Source organism: Gallinula chloropus, assembly GCF_964237585.1.
Source record: "Gallinula chloropus genome assembly, chromosome: 4".
Lineage (NCBI taxonomy): Eukaryota > Metazoa > Chordata > Aves > Gruiformes > Rallidae > Gallinula > Gallinula chloropus.
Genome location: NC_140088.1, coordinates 43859846 through 43887380, shown reverse-complemented (window position 1 = coordinate 43887380; position 27535 = coordinate 43859846). Strand labels below are relative to the sequence as shown.

The window sequence follows — 27535 nt, the reverse complement described above, 5'->3', positions numbered from 1 at the left end:
ATCCGACACGAAGAATCTTTTACTACTGATCCCACCTTGAATAAAGAAAGATTTTTATATTAAGTTTAGCCAGTTTTAGCTGTGAAGCAGTCAATAATGAATACAAGTCAAAAACAGTTATGAACTTCCCCCCCCCCCAAACCTTTTTGTACATAAATTCACTTTCTGGTTAAAATTGCACTTTACAATACTGTAATTTTGATGTTTAAAAGAAGAATCACCACCAGGATGGCATAATTTTAAGCACAAATTACTTAAGAAGCTAAACCAAATGTTGCTGCTACAAAAAAACCCCAGATATGAAAGCATTCCAGAAACAAGTTCATTGAAAACTTTCAACGCTGTAAAATAATTTTCTCTGGAAAAAGAAAGCAGTATTTGGAGGAAAAAAAAAAACAAGCAAACAACAAAACAGCAAGAAAGACCCCAAAACGACACATTTAGCTATAGTTAACGTTATTTAAAGGACAAACTTGAATGGTCTTATTTCACCTACTTGTAGTCTCTTTCCCAGAACTTGACAGGCCTGGCATATGAAGTGATGAATATTGCACTTCCCAGAAAAGGATTCAGCGGAGTAGAGAAAAAAGCTGACACAGCTGCTTGGACAAACAACATTGCAGAATCTGTGGGATAACAGAGTTAAGGAAAGCCAAGCAGCAAGGATTGTTTTTTTTCCCCCATACTTCAGTGATAGTACTCAAACGCCATCAATTAAAAAAAAAAACCCAATACAAATTCTTATGCAGCCAAGTACCTTTACAATATCCCCAACAAGAGGGGGATTATTTTTAAAAACAACCACAGAACAGATGCAAATTTGGCACTAGACATGCCTTCACAACAGTCTACAAGGAATACTAACTCAACACCATCTAAACCTGTCTACACAAGCTTCAAGTGGTAACTAAAGCCATAGTGACTCTTGAAGATGGGAGTGACTGTCAGAATCAAAGGTGTGGCCTTCTCAGAACGAAGCAAATCCCGCTCTGTTTTGTATCAAGGTTCTTTTCCTCCGATTGGAAGCACTGTAGCAAGGCAGAAAGTGTGCACACTTTCATGAACATTCTCTAGGCAAACCTGTTCATTGGGTAGATTTAGCCCATAATAATGCAACATCCAGAAGTTCTCAATACACTACTTCAGGGAAGAGCAGCTGCATTTTCAAAGGATACGTGGCACAGCAAAGGGCTGGGCAAACGCATGGAAGGCAGATCCCCATGTGATCTGCCAGGGAGCAATGTAGGTATATACAAATCTCAATTTATAAAAGAGTTCCCAAAGCTTCAGGAAAACAAAAAAAAAAAAAAAAGAGAGAAGAAAAATTTAGTGATACATCTGAGAATCAACATGCTTTGCAGTACATCAATATCCTGAGGAATTTCTGGGTCATGCTAGGGTTCTTACTGGTATACCAGAAGCCTTGAGACTTACAGAAAGGATGTAATAATGAAGCAAGCAACATATGTACTTCATTGTTCTCTGTAAACTCCTGAGATGTTCAGAAAGTTACATATGCTCTCTCAAGGAAACAACTGCTTTGGGAAGGAGAAGTCTTAACTATCCTATAGCATATAGATTACATTATTGATGACCTAGAAGATTATCTGAGTTAGGACTACGTGTTTTTCTTTTTAGATGAAACACCTAGAAATAGAGAGTTAAAGTTACCTTGCTGAAGAGTATGGACATGAAGAAGAGATCTAGCAGCATGGTCTCAGTAAAACTTTTGTAATCAAAAGTAAAGAAGAGCACTGTGAAAATAACAGTGACATACTGGCACGTTGGGCTACTGAATGATGAACGCAGTAACTTCAAGCCAGCTATTGTGATCATTAAAGCACCGAACCTGTTTAAGAAATTCACACAAAGTTATTTATCTGCTGTCCAAAATGGGTTAAAGACCACATATGTCATTGATGTCATGCAATGCTAATCTCTTCAAACTCAAGACTTTTTTGGGTGGAGTGTTTTGGCTTGGTGGATTTTTTTTTAAGACAACTTAAGAATTTATTTATTTAGTAAAAGGTTACTAGCCAAGTGTGTCTATCAGAATTCTCAAGCCAATCAGTGTTCAGGAATTAGGATTACTGGTAAGAGTCTCACTAAATAACAACAAAAATCAGAGGTGAAATATCTTCATGTACTGAACTGAAGCCTAGTCTTTAATTTAGCGTACAAATATTGAGATGTAAAAATGCTAGTGCTTTACTAGCAAGGGATTGTTAATGAACACTTGATTATTTCCTGCATGACTATACTGCTCTAGTTTATATGGGAAAAACTGCAACTTAATTAAAAAAACAAGCTTAGTGATACTCTTTTTTAGAACCAGAAACTAATAGATTAAAGGGTTATAAAAAATAACATTAAAGTAGCATCATGGCAATGTATCTCAAAAAAACCTTGTAGATTCGACAGTGGTGAAGCCAAAGCAAGAACTTAATAGATACAGAGATTATTGAACAAAAAAGGGCAAAAAGCCAAACAAACAAAAAAACAAACCACCCAAAAAAGCAACCCACAAAAAGAACAAACCTACACCCAAAAACCTCAGCATTCCTTCCCCTGTCCCCCCACCATACATATTCCATTTTGTTTCAGGATTTATTTTCTATACAATACTTCTGTTCTTAACCAATAGAACTTCAAATCCAGACAAGCCACCTGGTCACCATTCTTCACGACAAAAACTCTCACTTTCTGAGACAGTCACATATAATCCTTTAAGCATCATAACTAATGCTCAATTTAAGAGGTAGTGTGCAATTCCATCTGGATACAGATTATACTTAAAGGGCTTGAAGGCCTAAGGACTTCCCTGATGAGATCAGAAAGCTGTAGAAGGGTTGCAAGGTGACACGGCAACTCGGGGAACATTACAGAAGTCTTAAGTTTACACCTGACAGAACACCAGAACATACTGTATTTGTCTTGAACTACCCAAATAATCATGTTCTAGACTCTGAAGACCAACAAGGAAATCCTGCTCTCGCACTACTAGATAGCTCTGCAACCTACAATTTTTCTAATACGTGCTGTGAATTGAACATTTTGGCTTTGTGGGGGTTCCTGGTTTAACACTAACACCCTATTCTGTTTAATTCAACAAGGTGACTTGGTTCTACACAAGCTTCTAAATAAAGAAAAGCTTTATTTATTCCTTGCCTTAGTTTCAAGGCAACAGCATTAATGGTTTTCACACTGAGGCTGGAACTCACTATTTAATTCCCACCACAGCAGACATACTTAAGATTACTTGATAGCCTTTTCTACTTACTCAGTATCCAGTTTCTTTGGGCTAGCAATATTCTTAGCGCTGCTGCTAAGCTCATTGAGGACTATCAGTGGGTAGATAACATTCTTCTCTACAAAAAGGAGCCAAATGTGAAGTTTCTCAAACCACATAACATGTGCAGCATCTATCAAAATATATTAAAAAGAAGCAGTCAGATAGAACTGTCAAAGCAAATTAAGCTAATAAAATAAAGATCACAGAATCACAGAATTGTAGGGGTTGGAAGGGACCTTGAGAGATCATCGGGTCCAGCCCCCAAGATTCCTGATCCAAGTCAGTTGTGGAGCCAAACACTAACTGTATATATGAAGAGAGGCTGAGGGAGCTGGGCTTCTTCAGCCTGGAGAAGAGAAGGCTGCGGGGGGACCTCATTGCAGCCTTCCAGTCCCTGAAGGTAGCAGAGAAACAGGAGTGGAATCAGCTTTTTAAAAGGCAGACAATGGCAGGACAAGGGGGAAATCAATTAAAGCTAAAGGAGGGAAGGTTTAGATTAGATATGAGGGGGAAGTTTTTTTACAGAGAGTGGGGAGGTGTTGGAACAGGCTGCCCAGAGAGGTGGTGGATGCACCATCCCTGGAGGTGTTCAAGGCCAGGTTGGATGGGGCCCTGGGCAACCTTGTGTAGCTCCAGGCCTGGAGGTTGGTGTCCCTGCCTGTGGCAGGGGGGTTGGAGCTCTGTGATCCTTGGGGTCCCTTCCAGCCCAGCCCAGTCTATGATTCTATTCTCATATTGGACTTTCAGTTTTATTTAACCAAGATTAAGAGAAGCTCCTGCTAAGGTACTGTTGGTAGCCCCAGCAGAGTTTTTGCATAGTTATACGTCTGTACAAAGTGTATTACAAAATAACTATTTGCAAGCTACTTGCTTACTGCACATGGCAGGGAACAAACTAGGTTGCCAGCTCTTCAATAATTTCAGTATTGTTACTGATGAAGCTGTTGAACATTGGGTGATTTATCCCATACAAAAGGATGTTTTCCAACATATTCCAGCCAGAAGGCTTTTGGTTTACAAAATGCCTCATCCCTGGAGGTATTCAAGGCGAGGTTGGATGGGGCCCTGGGCAACCTTGTGTAGCTCCAGGCCTGGAGGTTGGTGGCCAAGCCTGTGGCAGGGGGGTTGGAACTCTGTGATCCTTGGAGTCCCTTCCAACCCATGCCATTCTATGATTCTATGATAACATTAGCACAGGTAATATATTATCACCAACAGTTAGGAAACACTTTAAAACCTCAGTTCTTCATGTTTTGATTGCACAATGAGAAACTAAGGTGTTTCTAGTTTATGTCATTAAATCTTACCTGTCATTAAAAAAAAGCATTGAGAGCAATAAAGGAGACTAAGTGTATCAACAGGTCATAAGTTGGTCAGTAACTACAGCAAGTTTAAAAAAGTGTGAGGAATGATACTTACTTCGAACTTCAAACTGATAGTATTCCTTGGTTTTCAGCAGCGGGTGAGAAAAGCAATGCCAAGGAAGTTGCTTTCGGAGTTGAGGCAGAACATAATGGGTCACAAAGCCTACTGTACCCACCAATGCATAGAGAACATAACTTAAAATAGGCTGGAAAGAAGAATTGAAGAAATTAAGGTTTGAGTTTTATAAATCACACATTAATAATGTAGCACTTTGAGTGATATTTTGAAGATAAATAATAAATAGTATCAGAGAATAAACCCTTTATTGGTAACAAGTTTCCACTAAGTTGAGAAGCATTTTAAAGTAAAAATGGTACAACCAATCTTCCTTCATAGCACCTTGCTTCTGCCCGACCTCCATTTCATAAACAATACAGCTGTTACCCTCTAAAGGCTGCACCCAGTTTACGTTTTCATTTGCTGGATAAAATCATAGAATCAGAATGCTTTGGGTTGGAAGGGACCTTAAAAATCATCATGTTCCAACCCCATCATGGGCAGGGACACCTTTAACATTAAAAAAAAAAAGGTGGTGTAAAAGTGTAAGGAGAAACAACTCATCAATCTTATGTTCTCTTGAAGTGAGTGAGAACTCACCTACCAAGACCAAACTCTTTCACAGAATACTACTATATTAACATAGCATGAAGATTGGCTTTCACGGTAACACTTCCTATACATAAAATTTCTCTCTAAATTTCTAGGTGTCATAGCAAAATTAAGATTCTATGACCTTGTGACACGCCAGTGATTCAGTAACTGTGTGACGCCGAAGCCTACTGAGCTATGCATGAAGAGTGCATACAGCCAAGTTCCCCAAACATGGGAGAAAGTCAGGCAGGCAGAGTGCTCAAGGCCAGCACTAGCACACCTGCTTAAGCAGGACACTTTACCTGAATATCTGAAGCTACCTAAACACAGAGTCTTTTAAAAATTCATTTATTTTAACAATAGGCACCAGCAGGAGGGTAAAACCCTTCTAAAATACATGCAAGCAGCTTCCTTTTGCCTGACATAACCAGTGGTTCCATTAGAGGAAAGCCAAAATAGGAAGTTGAGGAACTGCAAGGCTTTAGACAAATGCCTTTACTTAAATTCAAGTACAGAATCTAGAAATTCAAAGAGCTTTATGTATAGGAAGTGTTACTGTGAAAGCCAGTCTTCATACTATGTTAACATAGTAGCAGTCTGTGAAAGAGTTTGGTCTTGGTGAGTTCTCATTCACTTCGAGAGAATATAAGAGTAATGAATTGTTTCAACTAGGAGTCATATGTACACGTTAGAAGTACCCAAAGTAGCAATATTAGCTAGACTGACAACTGAAAAACTTAGAGGGTACTCCCCTATATTATAGTCTACAGCTACACTAGCAGGCAATTGCTGAGATAAACCCTCCCAGTCTTTAAGAATCAAAGCTTTTAAACATTTTTTTTTTTTTTTAAGTTTAACTTTTCCTTACTCCAAAATGTTGCCAGCATTATGGAACTGAGATAGGTGAAGGAAGAGGGCATTCTGCGTCAAGAGACTAAAATAAAAATCCAGAATGTTAGAAGAAACTAGGAAAGAGAAAGGGAAGAAGAGTTTCTAAGCACATAATACAGTATTCTTATATATAAGACAAATGGCAGACGTGAGGGAACCCCTTACCTGTAAAACTGTAAATACTGTACTGACATGAATGGCAAAGTAGAGTACACCAATGACGATGCACACAATCAGGTCAGACTGCAAGCGTTCACTCTGGGGAGGCAGAACAAAGTCATTTTAGAACACGCCAGCTTTGGTTATCCTCTTCACATTCTTACTGCCTATCAGCAGCAATGCTGACACTGGTTAAAGATTTTCAAATTGTGCCAGTGTTAATTACTTCCATTGAAGTTATCAGAAGTTTTGCAAATGGTATGGCTAAAAGCATTTAAAAGCTCGTGAGTTGAGCAGAAAGATGCATACCCACATTGGAGCAGGAGAAATCAATACACCCAACACCACCTCTCTGATTCTGGACTGTAAGGGGGAGTATAAGGACGACAAATACAGCACTGATGAAAGAGCCAGAAGCACTAACCAAATTTCCCACTTAGTATCTAAAGGGCAATTAAGAGCTCTGGAGGACAGCTGCCGAGACAGAGGTACCAACCACCCTTCCGCCCTCCCCACTCCTTTGCGGAAGGGTAAAGGACAGCTCTGGAATGACCCTGAAGGAGTCTGAATTTCTATTGCCCCGAAAAATTTAAATAAGCTACTGACAAAGGGCACAAAATAACAAAACGAGTAATGCCAGACTCGGTCACAAGAGGGCAATATGTACTTAGGGACACTACTACTAGGAGCCTCCAAGTTTAGATCTGTTCCCACTCTGTAAATACAGCATTCATATTTTCAGCCCAGAAAAATAATTGAGGGAATAATTATTCCAAAATCGATCAAATTACACACAGCAATTACTGATGCAAGGTCTTGGGATACAACCCAATAAGCTGGGGTTTGTTTTTTGGGATTTTTCTTTTTAATATCTGCAAGTCTTGCTTTAAAAACCACTGAAAGAATGTACTATAAACCTCAGCTTACGTGCCCCCTTGTCAACTAGCACCACAAATGAATAGCTGAAAAGGAGCTTGCACCTTCTTTGTTCATCCTCTTGTGCTAAATGTTAAAAAAATGCAGTTTCTCTGCTCTAATTATTTACTTGTGGTTTCCACATGCTGTACCTTGCCTCACCTCTGCCTGCTGGACCAGGAGAAACTCAGCTACATTATTGTTCCCCTATAGCCAAAACCTACACAACGTTTAGCAAACATTCAACCTTCTTTTCTACAAATTAAACATACACAACTTCTTAAGCCTTTTACTTTCTGCTCCACTGTGTGAAAGAATAATCTTTAAATATTACTACATTTATAAATAGAGTGAATTTGTACTAAAAAAATCAGAGTATGTGCTAAAGTAAGTGGAAGAGGTTACACCTGCTCTTTAAACATGAACAAAACGCACTTTCCATCATTTTTTTCCCCTGCTTCTGGGCCAGTGCACACAAAACACTTTCACAGTTATTAGGAATACTGAGTTAGTACAGTTTTACTGTACCACTAACTCCTTCCCACTAACTGCTGCACAAATGCAGTTATCATCTGTTATCATCAATATGAGCTAGAATAAACCCCTCAGTGGTTCTTCACTGAATTTACACTAGAGAATTCCAGTTCTCTTACCTGCCTCCTTTTAGATAAGAGTATAATGCTCATATTGCAATTAAGTGACCTTGGTTCATCATCAGATTTAAAGGAAACACTCTAATATTTGTTCTAATCTACACCACAGTAATTAACAAGCATTGTGAGCTAAATTCAGACCCTGATGGATGCTATACAACCTACAATAAAGTAAATGGTTAGAGTGAATCAAAAGACAAAAGTTTAAAGGCCTACTTACCACAGAATTTCTAAGCTTTTCAGGTAAAGGATCTTTTACTTCGGACAGAGGATCCTCGGGGTTTTTGTCTTCAGAATTAGGAAAAAACTTTGATTGCACTAAAGAGCTTAAAAACAGACAAAAACGAACCCACTGAAAAGCGTGTATCATTCTAGGTTGTTTCAGAATTGCAAACTCAAAAGTTTGATTACAAGTAGATGACAAGGAAACACAAACCTAGCATATCAGTACTTTCACATGGCTGAGCAAATTCACAAAGATCTCCACTTCATAAAATAATTAGTTCTCTGGTTGCACACAATGACTACAATTAAAGACAAGTAGCCAGATGTTGTTCAAACAGCTCAAGCGGGTTTCCCCAGTACCAACAGTAGTAACCCAACAGGTACTCATGAAGCCCTTAGTACTCATGAAACAAAACTTTAGTTCATAAATAAGGGAACAGAAATGTAACTTGGTGCAAAGTTCCAAGTGGTCTATTTCTCAACACTAATTAGACAAACAAGAATTCCTTTGCTTTTAATTAAAAATTCAACAGTAACAAAAAATTCTACACTGCCCTGATTAATTTACTAGTTAGCCATGCTAAACCAATAATTCCTTAGCAGACTTCACTGGTACTAGAGCCCCAAAAGCTTAGATGTAAGCTTTGAGGAGACCATATGCAGCACTACTAACCACCCCTAAATGCCTCAATGTGATTTTTCCTACAATACCCCACATAGTACGGAAAAATGTAGTATTTCACTCTATGGGCAGGAAGCTCACTACAGAACAAGTCCTAGATGTCAAACGTGATTTCATATTGCAGTGCATTGCAATAGTTAACTGTGCCACATCTGGCTGGAATCTGGTCAAATGTAAGCATTCAGGCTACAGCACTTGGAAAGAGCAAAAGAACAGGTATTTAGGGACAAGGACCTCATACCAACTGCGTAAAGTCATCTGAACTAAGAATAGGACAAGGTTTAGTTGTCAAGCCAAAGGTAAGAATCTTCCCTGTGTGTGAATACTCACAAATTATTAATCTCCCTGTTCACAGAAGAGGCCCCTTGCTATCTACCCCAGACCACTGCTTGTCGAAGTCATCCAATGTTATGGCTAAATTTAAGTCCAAGTTCAAGCTCTGCTTAACCCAGGTGCATGACCAAGCCTCTATTGGCTATTTTGTTGGGAGGTGCTTCTCCTACTGGAACTATTTTGTTTTACAGACATAATTATTAACTTAACCAGAAATACTCTCATCACCAGATCAATACTCTAACCCAGAATAGCAGCACAAATACATTTCCCCATGCTAGACAGGCACACTCATTGCCAAAAAGGATCCTTAGTGTTTTACATATGAAACAAAACTATTTGAATAAGTACGTTGAGCATATATTTAAAGATAAAAGCACAGTAAATTAAGTGGGAGTTCAAAAAAATTTACATGTGGGTTTCAGCTTAAACCACCACTTTGAGCATCTCTTTAAGTGGGTACAGGTAGTTCAGCACAAACACAGAGCAGAAAGATGACACCTGACTGGCATTTTGGAGAACATCAGCAGGCAGTTAAATCAGATTTTGGCATGTAAGTGGTCTGCTAGAAGAAAGGCTGTAGTTAAGAAGAGGAACTAGGTGCAAAACTAGAGAACTTCTAGCTACTAAACCAACCTCATACTATTTTTTTATAACGCTGGGGACTACCAGTTCTAACAGTAGTAATATCATAAATATTGTTCCCTTGTGACTGCTTCTTCCTTACGGAAGGGATAAAACCGGAGTTACTTACAAGAGCACAGAGGGGTCACTACTTTGTCTGCTGAGATGATACGATATTGCCACTAACAAACCACAAAATATGGAGAAGAGAACTGGAATATGCTGCCCATCCCAAGAATCCTGGAGACAGAAATTAAATATTAATAAAAAGGAGACAAAATACGTAACACTTTTCTGACATACAAGAACTATGTATATCACACAGAGAATGGAAAACTAGCTGCAATTCCCAAAAATAAAACAGGAGTTTTAGTGTAACTGTAGCACAAACTAACAGTGTACATCCCCTAGATCCAACACCATCTTAACCACTGAACAGTCACTAGTTTTCATTACCCTTACAAGGAGTCTCCCCCATTCCTTGAGACAACAAGGTTTTAGAGTTGCGCTTACTCACTACTTCATTTTTAAGCTTTCTTATGTTTTAACTTATTTTTTGCTTATGGGCTGAATTCATGTTAAACCCATGGATTTCATTTTTGGTTTGTGATCTGTACTGGATCTGCAAAGTTGCCACAGTGCTTCTTTGTTTATCTTGAAGAGGTGTTTACAAAAGGCTAATGAGACAAATTCACAGAAAGCTAATGATGTTCTGTGGGCAACAGCATCATGGGAATATTTCCTCTGGCAACTTTTTACTGAGTGGAAAAAAGGCAGTCAGCTCTGAGTTGGGAGGCACACATGCCACAATTAATTGTGAACTCAGAGCATCTGATTACTGACACACACCTGAAACCAACATCACACTGTTTTCAAGCAGAATGGCATTTCAAACAAGGAACAGTTGTTGGTGTGGGGTGGGTTTTTTCCTTCCCCTTTACCACCTATATCTCTATCTTTTAGACAGGTACACATCTTCACTTTGACACTACTAAACTATTGCCTTTTCAAGTAAAGATTAATTTGAAAAGGTTGTTTCCCGCTTTCAGCACTGCAAAGAAGTATTCACATGAGCCACTCAGAGGTTAACAAGCCAACACAAACAAGCCACAAACACAAAGTGATTTACTTTTTGTTTTTCAAGAACCAATGCAGAATGGACCTGAAGGTAAACATCATGGATTTTTGGCCACAGAAAAACTGCCTGATAGTGCAGGCACAAATCAGCCATCTTTCTAAAGCAAGTAACAGGCTTTGTTCCTGCACTGTATCTCCTTTATTGATATCACAGCCCAGCAGGTGTAAAACTGCACCAAACCTCGTATTTCTAATTCACTTCCTGCATTTTTAAGTATTTAAGAAGCAAAGCAGCAAAGAACAAACCCCAAAACAGTAATTGAGGATGCATCTGAGGTTTTGCTCACCTTGAGTGCACCATAGCACAGTCCATATAGCAATGCTACTGCCACAATACTACAGATGAAACTGTAAAGTGCTGCAAGCAGGCTTGTGGTAGCTGAATATTATAGAAAAGGAAGAGAAAAAAACAGAAACAGTATTAGGTAATTAGGTCAGAATACAAAATATTTCAGATTAAGAGAGGTATCAGCCCCCAATTGCAACACCACTCTGATACAAAGAGAAAATCCAACTCTCAGCAACTACTTGGGTTGCCCCCTACAAATTATTTTAAATTATTTATGTGGCTTTATCTCCTTATTTATTCAACAGAATTACTATGGGAATGGTTAACAGCTGCAACAGAAACTAGTCAAGGAAAAAGTATACGTCTTGAGAGATTTACTAAGCCAGCAATTCTATTTCTCAATACTCAATCAGAAGACCTTTAGCCTTTTAAAAATACAATTTGCATTCTACGTTTAGAGGGTAGGAATACAACTAGTCTCATCACTAAATTTTTTTAACTAGCCTATTAAATCAATGACTGCTTTTGAAACCTGACATAAACAACACTCACCATTGCCACCAAAGACATGAATATCCAGCTGTTCACAGAGATACATCACGAATGTATTCACCTGAGGCAGGAGACCAATGAAGAACACTATAGGGAAACATAGTGTAAACACTGTGGAGAAAAAGAAACACAGCTGAGAAAGTTGTGAGCATGAAAAACATAGTATGGTAATGTACTCTTCAGTCCAAGTTCTAGGGTATCACATAAACCATATAATTCAACATCACTGAATTATTTCTACTGTTATTTCTAAGGAAAACATCCATGATATAATTCCCTACTTCAGTGACTCTGAACTGACTGCACAGGTATTACATCAACCAATAGCCACAAGACTTCTTGTCCTTTAATTTTAAGCACTTGGACATGAACACAGGCCAAATGAGGATTTCCATTTTTATTTAACAAAGATCAGCCAAGAGTGTTTACAGGTTACAAGATTGACTTTTCGCTTACCCAAACCAAACTGCCTGCCTGGAATGACAGTTCCAGGTTGCCACACCGCCAGGAGAGAGGCCAAGCATCTGGGTTTTCTGCAACTAATAATGCCTGACAACTTCACTCATTTTCCCACACTGCTTCTGGAAAGTTCTGATCCTGAATTACTTCAGGTTTTTTTAATGAAAATGGGTAACTGTAGGAGCCATTAAAATCTAGACAAAGTACAGGACTTAAGAATGCAAAGATAAATGAACGCCGCAGAATTTTAATACAAGGAATGGTATGCCCCAACCTGCACATACCATTTACTTTCCTTCTTAAGGAATAAAAGGTGCAGAAATAATACTCTCATACAACTGAGTAGTAGTGCAGATCTAATTTACAATCATAAGTTCTAGGTTCTGAGGAGTAGAAGATATAAACCATAAAAATAACCCTAGCAAACAGTATCTGACAATTTAGGGGACAATCTTCCAGAACCTTGACTAGTAGCTTCAGTGACAAAAAGAAGATACCACTTTTAAAATACCCAGTAAAAACTCACAAGTCTCAATTTTAACTTTCTAACTCCACATATGCAAAAGGGTTTGATACTAACGGACATCACATTAGAAATACCTACAGTGAGAGAGCTACTGAGAATCTGATTATTTTTTTCCCCTACTCCTTGGTAAAGTTAAATAATTAAATGTTGTTTGCAAACATGTAGGTTGAGGGCTTCTGCATCTTGTTACTGATACAAGTTAGCCAACATAAGACTGAGGACCCAAAGAAAAAGTTGTTCAGAATTCTCAAGTCAAGCCGTTACCTCAAATCATTACTCAAGGTCACCTACAGGGAAGGCAAACTATCAAGTGCTCTGTCACTGGCAGTTTAAAAAGTGGTTTTGTGAAGGCCTGTTTGGGTCCACTGAAAACAATGCTATAAAATAGATGTGGGAATACACAATTTATAGAGTAGTCCAGAAAAGAGCAAACATTTCTGATGGCTTTTCAAGCCCCTAACAGAATTGCTCTCTAATGGGGACCCATAGGTGAAAACATAAAATAATTGTCACAAACGTGGGGCAGATTTAGACCAATTGATGAAGCCCAGTGTGGGGGGGACAGAGCAAAATCAACAGAAGAATTTATACCAGTCCTGAGGTATACGTTATCTAAACCCAAAGTTTGCCTTGCCCTGCAGCTCTGCTGTTCTAGTAGTTCTGGCTGGGAATGGGAAAAGAGGCAGCCGAGATTTTTCCTTTGCACTAACAAGACCTATTTGCTAACAGGCAGCTTGCTGAGCTATACACACACAGCTCTTTGAACCACTGCTGCAGCAGCATTAAGAGTTGCTCCAAGCACAAGCGTGTGTGTGGCAGGGAGAAGGTTAGGCTTTTATTTGGGTTTTTAAAGAACAAGAGCTGTTCTGGCAGTTTGATTTCATTGGCAGAACTAAGAAATTTAACAAACCACATAAGCTGATGCAAGATACTTGAGCAGAACAGTAGAATATAAGGATCATAAAAGCATTCAGAACTCTTGAACTAAGCAGTGCTGAAAGCTAATCCCAAAATTAATGTGACCTGGTGTAGATGCCAGCACATCTTTAAAACTGAAAAAGATTCTGAGTGCTTCCACAATACAAGACTCCACCTACATAAACAATTATGTATTTACGGATATTGGGATATGTTATAGCAATGACTGGAGGCAATTGAAAAAGGAAGAAGACACTTTAAAATTGACAGAGTATAAACAAGGGGAAAATAAAGTCAAACACAGGCGTGGTCTTTTTCCATCCATCAGAATGAAGTACTCCATAATAATTGTTACCAATAAATTAAAAGTCAAAAGTAAAAGAAAGTTAAAAAAACATAATAAAGATCAAAACCAAGTTTTAATTTTTCTAGGACTGAAGACTATTGAAGAACTGGAGGCATGCAGTCATAATATTTAACTGCTACAGTCTACCATACTGTATAAAAATCTCAGAAGAGCACGTGTGTTCAATTTAGGTGAACTCTTACAGATTTTCTTTCCCCTCCAAAGAAGTGATCCAGAGAGTCACCCAAATAACTTTGCTCCATTAAAGAATATGTACAAAGTTCCCATGATAAGATGGCCTTCAAATGTTTACATTCTCTTTCTCCTTTCCATGGGCTTTGCCTGAGATTACATAGTTGTTTCTATTTTCAATAAATTTTAAGTACAAAGTGGAAGAGTTTGTTGTTTGGTTTGGAGAAGATGGGGTGGTGTTAAATGCCAGCAGTACTGTGAGCAGACTGTGCCACTCAGAATTCAACGCAGATACCAAATTTATAGTTTGAGGCTGTATGAGGTATTGTTTTGAGAAGAGGCACAGCAAATGAAATTTAACCTGTCTATAAACTTTTAAAGTCATGTTCATACTGTTCTATCTGATCACTAATCGCAAATAACCTGATTTAGGAGAATTCAATAGCCACAAGGCCCTCTAGAGAGGATGAAGGAGTCCAAATCAAAACATCTCTAACCACTGAGCAGCTAGGTCCAAGCACAAAGCAGCCTATTCAGGTCTAAACTGAGAAAGAACAGAAGGATCAGGGACGAGCACTAAGACACTAAAGGGCAATTTATTTCTTTTTTTCCTCTGTCACCACATCAGTTACAGTGCTGCTATAGAAGGGGAGAAGTTTCTTAGCTAAAATTCCTCTTTCCAAAGGAATCCAAGCAAACTGCATTTAGAAGGTGATGATGTGACGGTGTCATTACAAGATGCAGACTGGAAAAACAAAAACCAAACAAAAGAATTCTACAGTGGTGAACCAAACAATTCCAATCCACAAAAAGGCCACTCACCTATAACTAAGTCCCTGGCTGACAGCAGCAGCAATGGGTTGGTGAAAGCCATTCCATACAACCTGAATCTCGTTGTAGATATGTTCCTGCTGCCATAATCCAACAGCCAAATAAGACCACAACATAAACAGAAATATACAGGCCTACTATAGGCTATGATACGATTATGACCCTGTTAACAAAAAGAGAACATTATAAGCAGAAAAAGTAATTGTTAAATAGTTATTCTTCTGTTACAGACACTTTCAGAACCAAAATTTATCATTGTTCAATCAATGTGCTGTCGCCTCAACACACAGAATCATGGAATGGTCCATGTTGGAAGGGGCCTTACAGATCGTCTAACTCCAACCCCTTGTATTGGCAGGGACACTCTCCACTAGCCCAGGCTGACCAAAGCCCTAACCAGCCTGGCCTTGAACACTGCCAGGGATTCAGGGGCAGCCACAGCTTCTCTGAGCACCCTGTGCCAGGGCCTCATCACCATCACAGGGAATGGTTTCTTCTTAACATCTAATCTAAATCCACCTCTGGTTCTATCACTCCCATGTTTTTATAAATAGCCCCTCTCCACCTTTCCTGTAGCCCCTTCAGGTACTAACTAGATGATCTCTCTGGTGCCTTCTGTTCTCCAGGCTGATCAAGCCCAACTCTCTCAGCCTGTCTTCGTAGGAGAGGTGCTCCAAGTCTTCTGATACTCTTTGTGGCCCTTCTCTGGACTTGCTCCAACAGCTCTGTGGCTTTCCTGTACTGGAAACCCCAAAGCTGGATGCAGCACTCCAGGTGGGGTCTCATGAGAGCAGTGCAGAGGGGCAGAAGCACCTCCCTCAACCTGCTGGCTACGCTGGTTTTGATGCAGCCCAGGATACAGACAGCTTTCTAAACTGCTAGTGCACACTGCAGCTCATGTTGAGTTTCTCAGCTATCAGCATCCCCAAGTCCTTCTCCTCAGGGCTGCTCTTCATCCATTCCCTGCACAGCCTGGCATTGTGCTTGGGATTGCCTCAACCCCTGTGCAGGACCTTAAAATTGGCCTTTTTGAACTTCATGAGGCTTGCACAGGCCTGCTTCTCAAGCCTGCCAAGGTCCTTAGGATGGCATCCTTTCCCTTCAGTATGTTGACCATACCACATAGCTTGGTGCTATCAGTAAATATGCTGCAGGAGCACTTTATCCCACTGTGCATATTGCATACAGAAATGCAGGTCCCAATACCAACTGAGGAACACCACTCATCACTGGTCTTTACTTGGACATTAACTCATTGTCTACAACACTGAGACAGATTTAAGTTTTGTTCATAAAATCCTTGCAGCAATCTAAGTTGTGGGTTTTTTTGCGTAGCTTTAATATAACAAGGGCACAACAGATTAAGCTAGACTAAGCTATGTTCACCCTATGCTCCACCAAGTCTTAAAGAATGTTTCTTGTGATATAAATATCAGAGAAACTTTAACCAGGCTTCATAAGTGAGAGAGAACGTATTAATTTTTACGAAAAAGCAATTAAGAGTTTATTACTGAGATACTGCTCCTGCTGGAAAAAGAATAATCTTACCAGTAAAACATTACCTAAAACAATATGAATACTTACTGCAGAGGAATAACACTTTTTCCTATCTTATTTAGGGCATAAAAGTATTTTGCCTTGGCAATCTAGCAGATGTACAATATTTTTATTGTGCACAACACTAGCACATTAGTATTTCCATGCTCAATTGCTAATACTCATTACAGCATTACATACTCCAGAGTGAAAAATTAAGACTGTATACACACCAGGACAACTGAGTGATCTACAAGACCAGATCAGAGCATCAAAGCTTTACCAGTACATACCAGGGTAGGAAATTACAACATTAAGACTACTTCTCAGTGTAATTTCTTGAATACTAAAGATTAATCAAAAAATTCCACCCTACCACAATATTTCTATATGGTAAAAATTAGGCTTAAAACAAGGAGGATCTGCTAGTTACCCAAGCATATGGGGTGGGGAATAACATGCAAGTTTCCACCTCACATACTAGACAACATCAGCCTCTTAAGCCTTACAAAAAGGCCCAAAAGGCAGATGCTGAAAAGATAAAGCCAAAAAAGAACAACTGTCTGCAGAAGTTCCACATCTGCAGGCTTAGCACAGAGGCACATGCCCATGACTTACATGTCGAGGGGAAGAAGAATCTGGCTGAACACTCTGAAACCAAAAGTGAAAAGAAAAGTTACCCAATCTACAGGTAAAGTGCGTTTACCTCCCACCCCCCCCCAAAGTCTTGATTGAAGTGATTTCAATAACATCTACAATTAATTATACAATTGTCAAGCCACTCTATAGCCTTTATGTAGCACAATATATTAAACAATAAAATCTGCTCAAAGAGTATTTGTCTCTAGCCAGTTAAAAAGCTCCTTTTTTAGAGCTTTCACTTGAAAAAACCCACAAAAAGTGTTCCATTTAAAGGCATGCTTAGAGAAAGCTGGTGAATATGAATGTATTGAGGTGTTTCCACTAAAACAAACAAACAAAACCACCACTAAAACATCATGTTTAGCTTGTAGGCTGTTTTCAATGTGGTCCTCTTTGGGAACACAGAAAGTGCAGAACAACAAATAAAGCACTGTTTAACAAACACACACAAAACCCTTCCAGTGAAGTGACCTTGTATAACCATATAGCAAACTTTCCACAAAGATGAAGTTTACTCATTTCTTTTTTAAGTGATAAACACGCAGGTTTTGTTGTTGTGGTTTTATTTTCCTTTAAGCTTTAACTAACCTGCAACACCCAACCAAAATTATTTCTATTGTTTATAGAAAATGAAGATAGAAATTAAAATACCTTCAACAGCGAGTACTGACAACTGGCTATTACCAGGCAGAACTGGAAGACCCAAATATCCTTGAAAAAGCCCTCTATAAGAAGTACAGAGCCCAAAAATGCAACTAGAATAGCTAGGATGACAGCTAACACATTTTCAAGGATCTCACGATTCCTGTATTAGAGGGAGATAGAAAAAAAAGTAGAATTAAAAGTTAACTACGTCTAGAAAAAGCTGCATGGGAACAGTTAAGGTCAGAAGTTAACAAGAGTTATGCTGCTGGTAGCAAAGGACTTTAGAATAGATTTGAACTTGCACAGACTATACTAGCACATTGTCATAGCAAAGCTAGAAGCTAACAGGATTCCAATGATAGCTGAAAGCAATTAGTATCTTATGGAATTGACCTTTAAACAGCAGAAGATAATTTCAGCACATAACTTCAGAAATAATTCAACTGCTCAACAAGAAGCATGATCTGTAATACAAATCTATAGTCAAGGCCCACACAGGATGACTGCAAGCCTGTGAAAAATATATACATGATAGATTATATATAAATGTGTCAATTTTGTAATGAAGTACCCAAAAACGCTCTCACTTGGCTAAGATATACCAAGTGAAATAAAGGGAATTCCTCATGATGTGGGTAGTGCTTAGGAACAGAATCAGCAGTATTTCTGCCTGGAGGAAAAAAAAAAATATATATATATATAATCACTGCTACACTGTTTATCTACCAAAATTTAAATACTCATATGTATGCCAAAAGCTGGAAGCTTGGCAGGGCGGGGTGCGTCACCTTCATTTTATTCCACTAAACAAATGCAGCAGGGACAACGGGTTGCAGTGTTAGATGACCCTTTGGAAAAAATGCTTTGAAACAGCAGGTAAATTCTCTACTTGCTGAAATAATGAAAGCGTATCCTGAGCTCTAGGACCTTTCAGTTTTTTGGGGTTGTTTTTGTAAGAGAAGGTTACTTTCTAGCTTTAAAGATTAGCAACAAACCTCTTTTTAACCATATTGCCCCAGTCAAGCAAACAGACTTTTTTTTTTTTACATTGCCAGCAAAAAAGGGAGAGTGGCCTCCATTCTTTTAGAAAAACTACATTTTGTATTATTCTTTCATCATTCAGAGTACAGCAAATAAGTACAATTGCCTAAGGATAGCTTTATCTGTACTACAGTTTAGCTACCATTTTCTGATCTTTACTTTCTAAGGTCTAGCAACACAAGGATCTCACCTATCAAATAAAGCCAGAAGAGTTAATCTATCAAAATTGATGCTGATCCAAAGCTTAGGCAGGATCCAAAAGCGATAGTACTGCTTGACTTTTTGAGCCGCTTCCTCTTGAGGTTGCATGTGGTCCTGAAGATCAGGGCTCAGGTCAATATCTTGCTGCTCCAGCAGGTCTGTATCCATGGTTAGCAGCCTGTTCAGCCTGATCTGAGGAAGAGAAAGCTAAAAGAAAGTCAGTATTAACAAATGCTCATTTTTACTACATCACTGCAGCCGACTGGAAACTGCTCTGGAAAATAAGGCTAGAGCTATTTAATTTCACTTTTAAGTAGTATGTTAAAGCACACTTAGTTCTGAGGCTTCTACTTACTTTTCCTGTCCTTATCATGGCAAATGAATAGCACCAGCAACAATAATAGCTTGCTTACAACACAACAGTTTGGCATTTTAGCATATGCCTCATTTCATACGAAGCATGAACATGTCTGCCAAGCACATTATCCCATTTACCCTGAAAACTTCAAATTTGAAGGCAAGTAAACTGATAGAGGAACAGGAATAAAGTATACTACATGGGTAATCCAATTCTGAATTTAAATAAAGCACACCACAGTTCTTGTAGTGGGCTAATCTACATGCATACCCATGCCAAATGGTTGGTTTTGCATGCCAAAGCAACATGTGCATCAGTGGTCAACTTCATATACCCAGAGACAAACCAAAACCAGCTCTGCCCTAACTAGCCAGGTACTACTTAGACTGACTTTATTTCTCAGTTACTCTGATTTGGCACTCCAGAGCTCTCTCAAAATCACAGTAACACTAACCACCATAAAGGACATTTATAGAGAGTGTTTGGAAAGTTTAAAAAGTTATTACTCTATGGATGTGTCATCTAACCCACTTCAAATTTCATTAACAGACCAAGAAACATCCTAATGTGCTCCCCTTTATTCTTAAAGGGTACCATCACCAAAATATTATTTAATGAAAAATCTTCATAATCTTTTAACTCCAGAAGAAAAATATAAATACTCATGTCACCTTTATGTGTCAAAAGGTGTTTGGGGTGAGTTTTCTGTTGGATTTGGGGTCAGGTTTTTTGTTGTTTGGGTTTATGTGTTTTTACAATTATATTGAAGTTTAATATTTGATTTCTCATTTCTGAATTTTTTCTTCATTCCTTAAGGCATCAGCATATGGTAACTATGCCCAGTCAGCTTTTACTTCCTAGAAAAATACTAAATTAAAAAAAGCAGGAACACTCCCTTTTGAAAAGCATTACTGAAGTAAAAAACATACTTTCTACGATAAACTAGGTCAGAAAGCAGAAGGGCTTTTGTCAACTTTTAATAACCTTCATTTCATTAAAAGCCTTCTTTGAAGGCTACATTTTGGAGGGACACAGTGAAAAGGAAAAGCTCCACTAGCACACACCAGGATTCAAGAGCACCTTCTTGATCAAAAGCATGATCAGGTAAATGGAGGTTTGTTACACCCTCTGCCAAATGCAGAGTTTGTATTTCACTCCCCCTCTTGATTACATCACTAGGTACTTCAATAGCCTTTACTTTGGTTCCCAAGCTTAAGAGACACAACCTGGAGATTCATGACCACTTGCACTGTTTTCATAACACAGTAGCATCAGATTTCAGAATTAAGAATACAGGTATGTTTGGACTTGTCAACAACACAGAAGGTTTGAGATGACAAAACTAAGGCTAGCTAAAGCTATCTGCAGTATGAAACAGAGTAAGCCCCTGCCTCCCTCCTCAGTCACTCCTTGTATATGAATCAATTTTCTCCAGCAGACTCCAAGGACATTTAATTCCTTTCAGGGAAGCAACTAAAGTTTCTCTTGGTCAGAACACGAAATTTATTCCTTCTGCTTCCTGCTAATCTTACTAATGCACAGAATGAAAACTCTGTTCAAGTTGTCCAGTCATCTCTAGAAACTTTTGCAAGATACTGCAGAGCATTCAATTTGCATGTGATTTAGAAAAAACACTACAAAAAAAGAACTGTGATTAGAGGAAAATATTTAGTGTAAAATTTTAATGTGCTATGAAGAATGATGAATTTGTATGCACATATGAAGACACCGCAACATGAAATATTTTATCTTCATTTAATGCCAGGTAAAAATCCTTCTTAAGAACAAAGAATTACCATCAAAGTATGATTAATCAGCGCTATGAAATTGGAAAGTCTTCTGATTTTTTTGCATGCTTTAAAATTAAAGAAGAAAAACTTACTAGATCGTGTGGATAAAAGCGAACTGAGGTAGAACTCGATACGTGAGAGTCCGTGTCACTATAAGAACAGGGGAAAGACTTCAGATTATAAAACTACATTTTATTTCAACAGGACATTCTAATGTTCTAGTGTCCCAAATTAATTTTGACTCCTTGCAAATTTTAGCTAAATTTTTCCTTCGATTGCACATTATAAATACAAGTATCTACTTCATCTCGTGTCTTGCAGTAAATTCTGTAGCCACAGTAAATCAGGAGACTTTACCCTTACCCGTGGTATAATTTTCTCAACACTGAGCCCCTAAATTGTCTAACAAGGATTATCATGATAATCATTATTCCACTTGAAAAAGTAAAAATGTTTTCTAATCTGCTAGCTACTGATGTGTAAGCATGCACGACAACTCCACAAGAGTGCAGAGACTACTACTGTGTTCACACACAGTGTTACTGTTAATTTCATACTGTTTTTACCAAGTCCCAAAACTGCCAAAAATAGTACATACTTAACAGGAGTATAATGAGCTACTTAAATTGCTTTGGCAAAAATCTGAACTTTAAGTAAACTTAAACCTCTGGCAAGAATAGCAAAGTTACTTCGTGATTTCCAGTGATTAGATGAGAAATTTCTCTTACTGTATGAGAGTCCATATCCAACCATTGCTTTTTTCCCCCAATTTTGGATAGCTTTTGGATGTTTGGTTTCCATGTAAATCACATGGCTGTAAGACTCGTACCAAATTTATGCAACTTCCCTTCAGTTCCTTGCCTTAAGATAAAAACATTCTTTTGTTATCAATTTTACTTCACTGAAACTCAGGTATTCTCTAAAGCTGAGATCTAATTACTTGGATGTGGCCAGTTTGTTCCTTCCATTAACACATATCCCTTCATCAGAGCAGCCAGCAGCAAAGCCATTGCATCTAAAACATGCAAGCAGTAGAGGCAGGCATTGGGAGTTTGTGCAAGGAAAAAAGAACTTTGACGAAGTTCAACTCTACAAAAGGCACTTGCACACACATTCACAAGAAAGATTTGAAGATGGGAGCTTTTATATTCATTACTCCACATTTCCAATAGCTGTTCCACCTACACGTGGTGGGAGTTTGTAGCACTTCGCATGATGCGATAGCTTCAGCACAGTTCTACGTAGTGAAGTGGACTGGGGGAGTGGGGGAGGTTTTGGGTTCACTCTTCTGTCTCCTGTCCCTTCAGAAAAAGGGCAGACATCTTTCCAACAACAGATGAACTTTCCAGTATGTAGCTGGCTATTTCAACTCTATATAGAGTCAAATTTCAACCTCAGGCATGTTAACATCTCCAGGTATTGTTTCATGCCATTGGTGAACTTGAAAACAAATTTATCAGTTTACATTTGCTTCACAATTGGAAGTTCATTTGTAAACAGGTTAACAGCCATTATGGTCAAAAGTACACCTACTTCCTCAAAACCTGTGTTAAGTCCTTTAAGAGAGACTTTCTATAAGCCAATCAAAAATGCATTTGTCAAGTTCTCAGTTCAGACATTTATTACTTAAACTATAATTAGTCTTAGTTTTCCAAGGTTTACTGAAGTGGAGGAAATTATTTATGCAGTTAGTGTCACTTAGGTTTCAAAAGTAGATGTAAATGGATAATACTGATTTTTTGCAGTTCACATTAAGTAACGTTTTTTAATTAACATCAAATACTCTGCAGTAGTAAGACAAGAATCATCGCTCTTGACTGGCCTTCACACACACCAGATGTTAGATGCTCTTCTTGCAGCTGGCTCAAAGTTCACCAGTGACATGTCGCAGCCCCCTGTCTCGTAGAGCGTAGAACTGAACTTACCTGTTAAAGAAAAGGTCAAAAGCAGGTCAAAATTTCACAGTGTTTCATCCCACTGTTTCTATTAACTTACTAAGATCAATTTAGACATCTAAATTCACAGCAGTGTCAGAATATAAAATAGAATTACACATTAACATGTCACCAGTGTGGACATTAGCTACTCAGTCCTCTTTCATACCATTTTACATGACATATATGAACTGCAACACTGAATTAAGTTTGAGTTTTTAACTACACAACAGAAGCATAATGAAAGCTTTTCTCCCCCCTTAGAGAATAATCAGGCAAGCAACTTGCAGTGACCAGCTTCCCCAGTTCTTCCTTCCCCTCCACTCCCTGCAGAACAATCAGTGAATCATTTGCTAGCAACATTTAAGAATCAGGGCATTTAGCTAAGGCAGAGATTCCTTAAGTGTCCTGAATAATTCTTTTGAGAGGCACAGATCTATTTGAAAAGAAACACAAAGAGTGAAAGAAGCAGTCAGAGATGCTTCCTAAGTTCTACCTCTAGAAAAACAGCAGCAAAAAGAAGAATGGCAGGCAAATATTTATCCAACAAGACAGAAGCAAAGATTTTTGTATGAGAACAGAAGACTACAAACTTAACTTCTCAGATAAATCATTTGGAGTTACTGGAACTCCATTAACCATCATTTCTGAAAATTATTATTTGAAACTTTTTGAATGAGCTATTCCTAAATATATAATTAACAAAAAAAAAAGTAGCCACAGACTGTTACTCAAGTGATAAATTACCTCAGTCACAATATGATGTTTTTACAGTGCCCTTCCCCCTGATCAGAGAGATAAGCACTGTCATTTCCCCTGAAGGTCAGGTTCAATATATTTCAGCTCTGAATGCAGGAAGCTGATTTTGAAAGTGATCTCATATGAAGTGTTCTGCCAACTTCTCCATCTATTCTCGCTCAAAACCCTTCTTTAAACCACGATGCAAAGCATACATTATTTTAAGATCTGCTTAGACAAAAAAGATCCCACTTCAGAGCATCTGAAGCAAAGACTGTGCATGCCTTCTCAGATGCATGTCTTGCAGCAACTTCCTCTTCTGTTGATATGAGGTAAGAAACAGTCCCAAGAGAAATACTTAAAATCAGAGCTTTCAATCTTTCCCCTTTCTGCAAGAACATAACCTGCTTCTGACAGAAGAGTGTATGATTTTATTTGCTTTTTTAAATGCTATGATCCTGCTCCCACTTCTCTTCAGACCCAGAGACAATTTAGTTCTATTTAGAAGTGTTTAAAAGTAAGAATGTTAAAAACCTCAAACTGAATGATTAAACTCAGGGAAGCCAAGGAAAAATACTGGTACATCTTCATCAACCTTTCTGGCCTCAGGGGGTGACTTGGTATCAACTAGACACATACCACAGCCATGCTAGGACCAACCACTCTGACAAGACAGTCAGCCACATAGTTCAGGAGTCACAGACAGTGTGCGTCAGAGCTCAGTAACGCTCCAGCTGTGTCAATGTTTAATTCCATCTGCTGGAGGCATTTGTAAGGAAATACAAGTAGAAAGTTTGCTTGTTCTGTTTTAATTCCTCAATAGTTAAGACTTTAAGTAAACCCTTTAGTTACCTATCCTTTGGTTTTTGATGTGTAGTGTAGTAAAGGTACTAGCAGAGTTTAAAATTTAAACTGAACTAGTACAAGACATTAGGAATCCTCCTCCCCACAGCTAGTAACTAACCACAGTTACACAGGACTATTTCTCAACTGCATCAGTGAAAACATACATTTCAGCAGCAAACATGAAGGTACTAGATAACACACTTGAGGTTCTAGTCAGCACAAAATTGTACATAACTTTGTCCAGCAAAATGTTGCATGCAACCAGTCCTTGAAGGAGAACAGGGAGTTTGGGTTAAATTCTTCATGGTTTTGTACTACTGATTAGAGCGCCTGGAAATTAAACTCTGATAAATAAGTTAATGACATTTTAGTCACAGAAATTAGAGTATATTACTTGCAAGATATAACTTCCTATTCTCTTAGGCTGAGATAATACATCAGATGCATTTGTTTCAGAAGTACTGAAATGCTGCACTCATGAAGTGTCTGTAAAAGGCTTCAAGCTACAAAAAAAATTTAGCATAAAGTACTTCATATTAGAAAATACCTACAGGTCCCTCATATCCAACACATCTTTGAATCTATCAAGATTTACTGCATTTGTGTTGCTGCCATAAATACTGCACAGCTATCCTGGGTTAAGAGAAGCCTGGTTAACAGACACACAGCCAACAGACAGAACACACACTGCAAACCAGGCCCCATTTTTGCCATGCTTGCAATTCATCCCTCCCTACTTACACAGGTTTCCCACTCAAAGGTAGCTCTCTGACAAGAAAACCCTGGATTCTCAATAAAAATCAAGTTGCCAGCTTCGCACCCTCTCCCTGCTTTTTCTACAGAATTCAAAAGGCTCCCCAGAAAAGCCTCATCCAAAGCAGAAAAGATGACAGGACCATTTGATACTATTGAGGATGCAAACCCTAAGGTGTGACTGGAGATTCCGTGGCAGAGCTCTGAAGTCCTAGAAACTAAATACTTCTTAAGTCATGTGAGGTTAACTGCAGCTTCCTCAGAGCACTCCCAAACTCTGGGAGATCCCCATGCTTACAAGATTCAATATGTATGGATATACCTAAGATCTTTAGTTATCCTAGGAATTTTCTTTCCCTCCCATTCCTAGCTCTCCCTACAGTGTTCTCCAAAATATTTCAGCAGCATCACACTGAAGAAGCTTCAGGATGTTTTTTCTTTCTCTAAGGACTGTAGTTTTATCAAGTTGCAAACAAATGACAGACTCCAGAGTTCCACTCCAGAAATACAGCCAATTGAATGTTTGTCCACCAGACAGAAATGCTTGTACCTTCTCCCCGCCCAAAGAGAGAGTCTGTCAGGTCTGAAGAAATTAAAGCCACCCAAACAATATTCTATTTAGACCAGGTTACAAAAATAACAAAACCAAAGTCATGGATACTCAGGCACACAAAAACGAGATAGATCTTTGTTCTGATGTGGAGAGGAAAAGACAAATGCACTTCCCTTGAAACAAGGAAACTTGTTTCAAGAGACAAAAAGATCTCATCACCAAGTCCAGAGACAACCACATCATGACACACTGTAAGGAGCATTGTTCTTTCATACAGGCATCAGTGAAAGCAACCAGCTGATGAGCTTACACAGATGAAACTGGGGAGACCTGAGTGGTTCAGGATTCAACTAAAATGATGCTCTGATGGCCTCCTCTACCCAGTTATTTTCAGTACACTTCCCGGCCTTCCATCTGATAGGTATCACTTTGTCTTAAACCTCTCAAACTAATTCTGAACCTTGCTAACACTTTTAGACCTGTTAAAGCCTATGTCCTTACGAGGTCATTAAGGGATATTAATATACTACTTACAGCAATATTTTAAAAATCCTAGTCAGCAAAACCAAAGCCATCGGAATCTGAACGCTCTGTAGCATGCAAGAAGCTATCATTTCCAAAGGTACAAGTTTTACCTTCAGCTGCAGAATGAAAATTTCTAAGTTTCATATAAAAATAAAAACCGACCCACTGTGAAGTTTGTTAAAGGAGCAACACGCCTGGTTTTAATTCCAGACCAAACCAGGGATATTTTCAATAAGAACAATGGGAAGTAATTACATATTTTACACTTGTACCTCTGAAAATACCTCCCCCCATCCCAAATAAGTTAAGCCTACTTAATTATAAAAAGGTATTACGGAAGTGATCCTAAAACGGTTTTAAACAAATAAGCAATCAGTAAATGATTAACTGCCTTCATAAATCAAACCACTACAATAAATCCAAAAGACAATCACTTCCATACGTGTGGTACAAACAGAAGGCCAACCCAGCAGTGTAACTGTATCTTAAAGCTCCAGATGACCAGCTCTCTTTAATCACAAAAGCAGTATTCCTCAAAGAAAAAAAGTAAAAGTCATCTAGCTGAGGACAAGAACCTGCTATTCCACCCATTTCAGAACCTGGTTGTCTATTCTAGTAACTCAGTACTTTTTAACACCTATGGCCTTCACTCCAAGGACTGAAAAATCCCTTCACCTATGTGCCGCAAGGGTCCTGTCAGTGAGAACCAGAGGCACCAGTACTGGCACACTGTGCTCTGATGACTGTCATTCACTAAGTCATGATACATGTTTTCCTGCTTTCTGGAGTCACATTATGCTCATCCTGCCTACAATCATGGCATTTGTTCTGCTACCTTTCCTTTCTGTCCTGCATTCCCCCTATGATTTACTTCATGTCTACTGCTCCACATTAAGCTCTCTCTCTAACCCTTTGAGTTCCTTCCTCCTCACA

The 27535-nt window shown here is 38.6% G+C and overlaps 1 protein-coding gene across 2 annotated transcripts in view; it reads right to left on the bottom strand.

The window, feature by feature from the left end:
• Window positions 1-27535, bottom strand: part of PCNX1 (pecanex 1) — a gene marked incomplete at its 5' end in the record, with an annotated part of 87975 nt that overhangs the window by 19499 nt on the left and 40941 nt on the right. For both annotated transcript variants that reach the window (XM_084262905.1, XM_084262906.1), the window contains 16 exons: window positions 497-626; window positions 1176-1284; window positions 1672-1849; window positions 3281-3422; window positions 4712-4862; window positions 6365-6457; window positions 8147-8252; window positions 9921-10030; window positions 11215-11306; window positions 11769-11879; window positions 15032-15203; window positions 17195-17227; window positions 17870-18023; window positions 19095-19312; window positions 21346-21403; window positions 23088-23178. In XM_084262905.1, coding sequence (XP_084119031.1) covers window positions 497-626; window positions 1176-1284; window positions 1672-1849; window positions 3281-3422; window positions 4712-4862; window positions 6365-6457; window positions 8147-8252; window positions 9921-10030; window positions 11215-11306; window positions 11769-11879; window positions 15032-15203; window positions 17195-17227; window positions 17870-18023; window positions 19095-19312; window positions 21346-21403; window positions 23088-23178 — 1948 coding nt within the window. The remainder of the gene's footprint in view (window positions 1-496; window positions 627-1175; window positions 1285-1671; window positions 1850-3280; window positions 3423-4711; window positions 4863-6364; window positions 6458-8146; window positions 8253-9920; window positions 10031-11214; window positions 11307-11768; window positions 11880-15031; window positions 15204-17194; window positions 17228-17869; window positions 18024-19094; window positions 19313-21345; window positions 21404-23087; window positions 23179-27535) is intronic.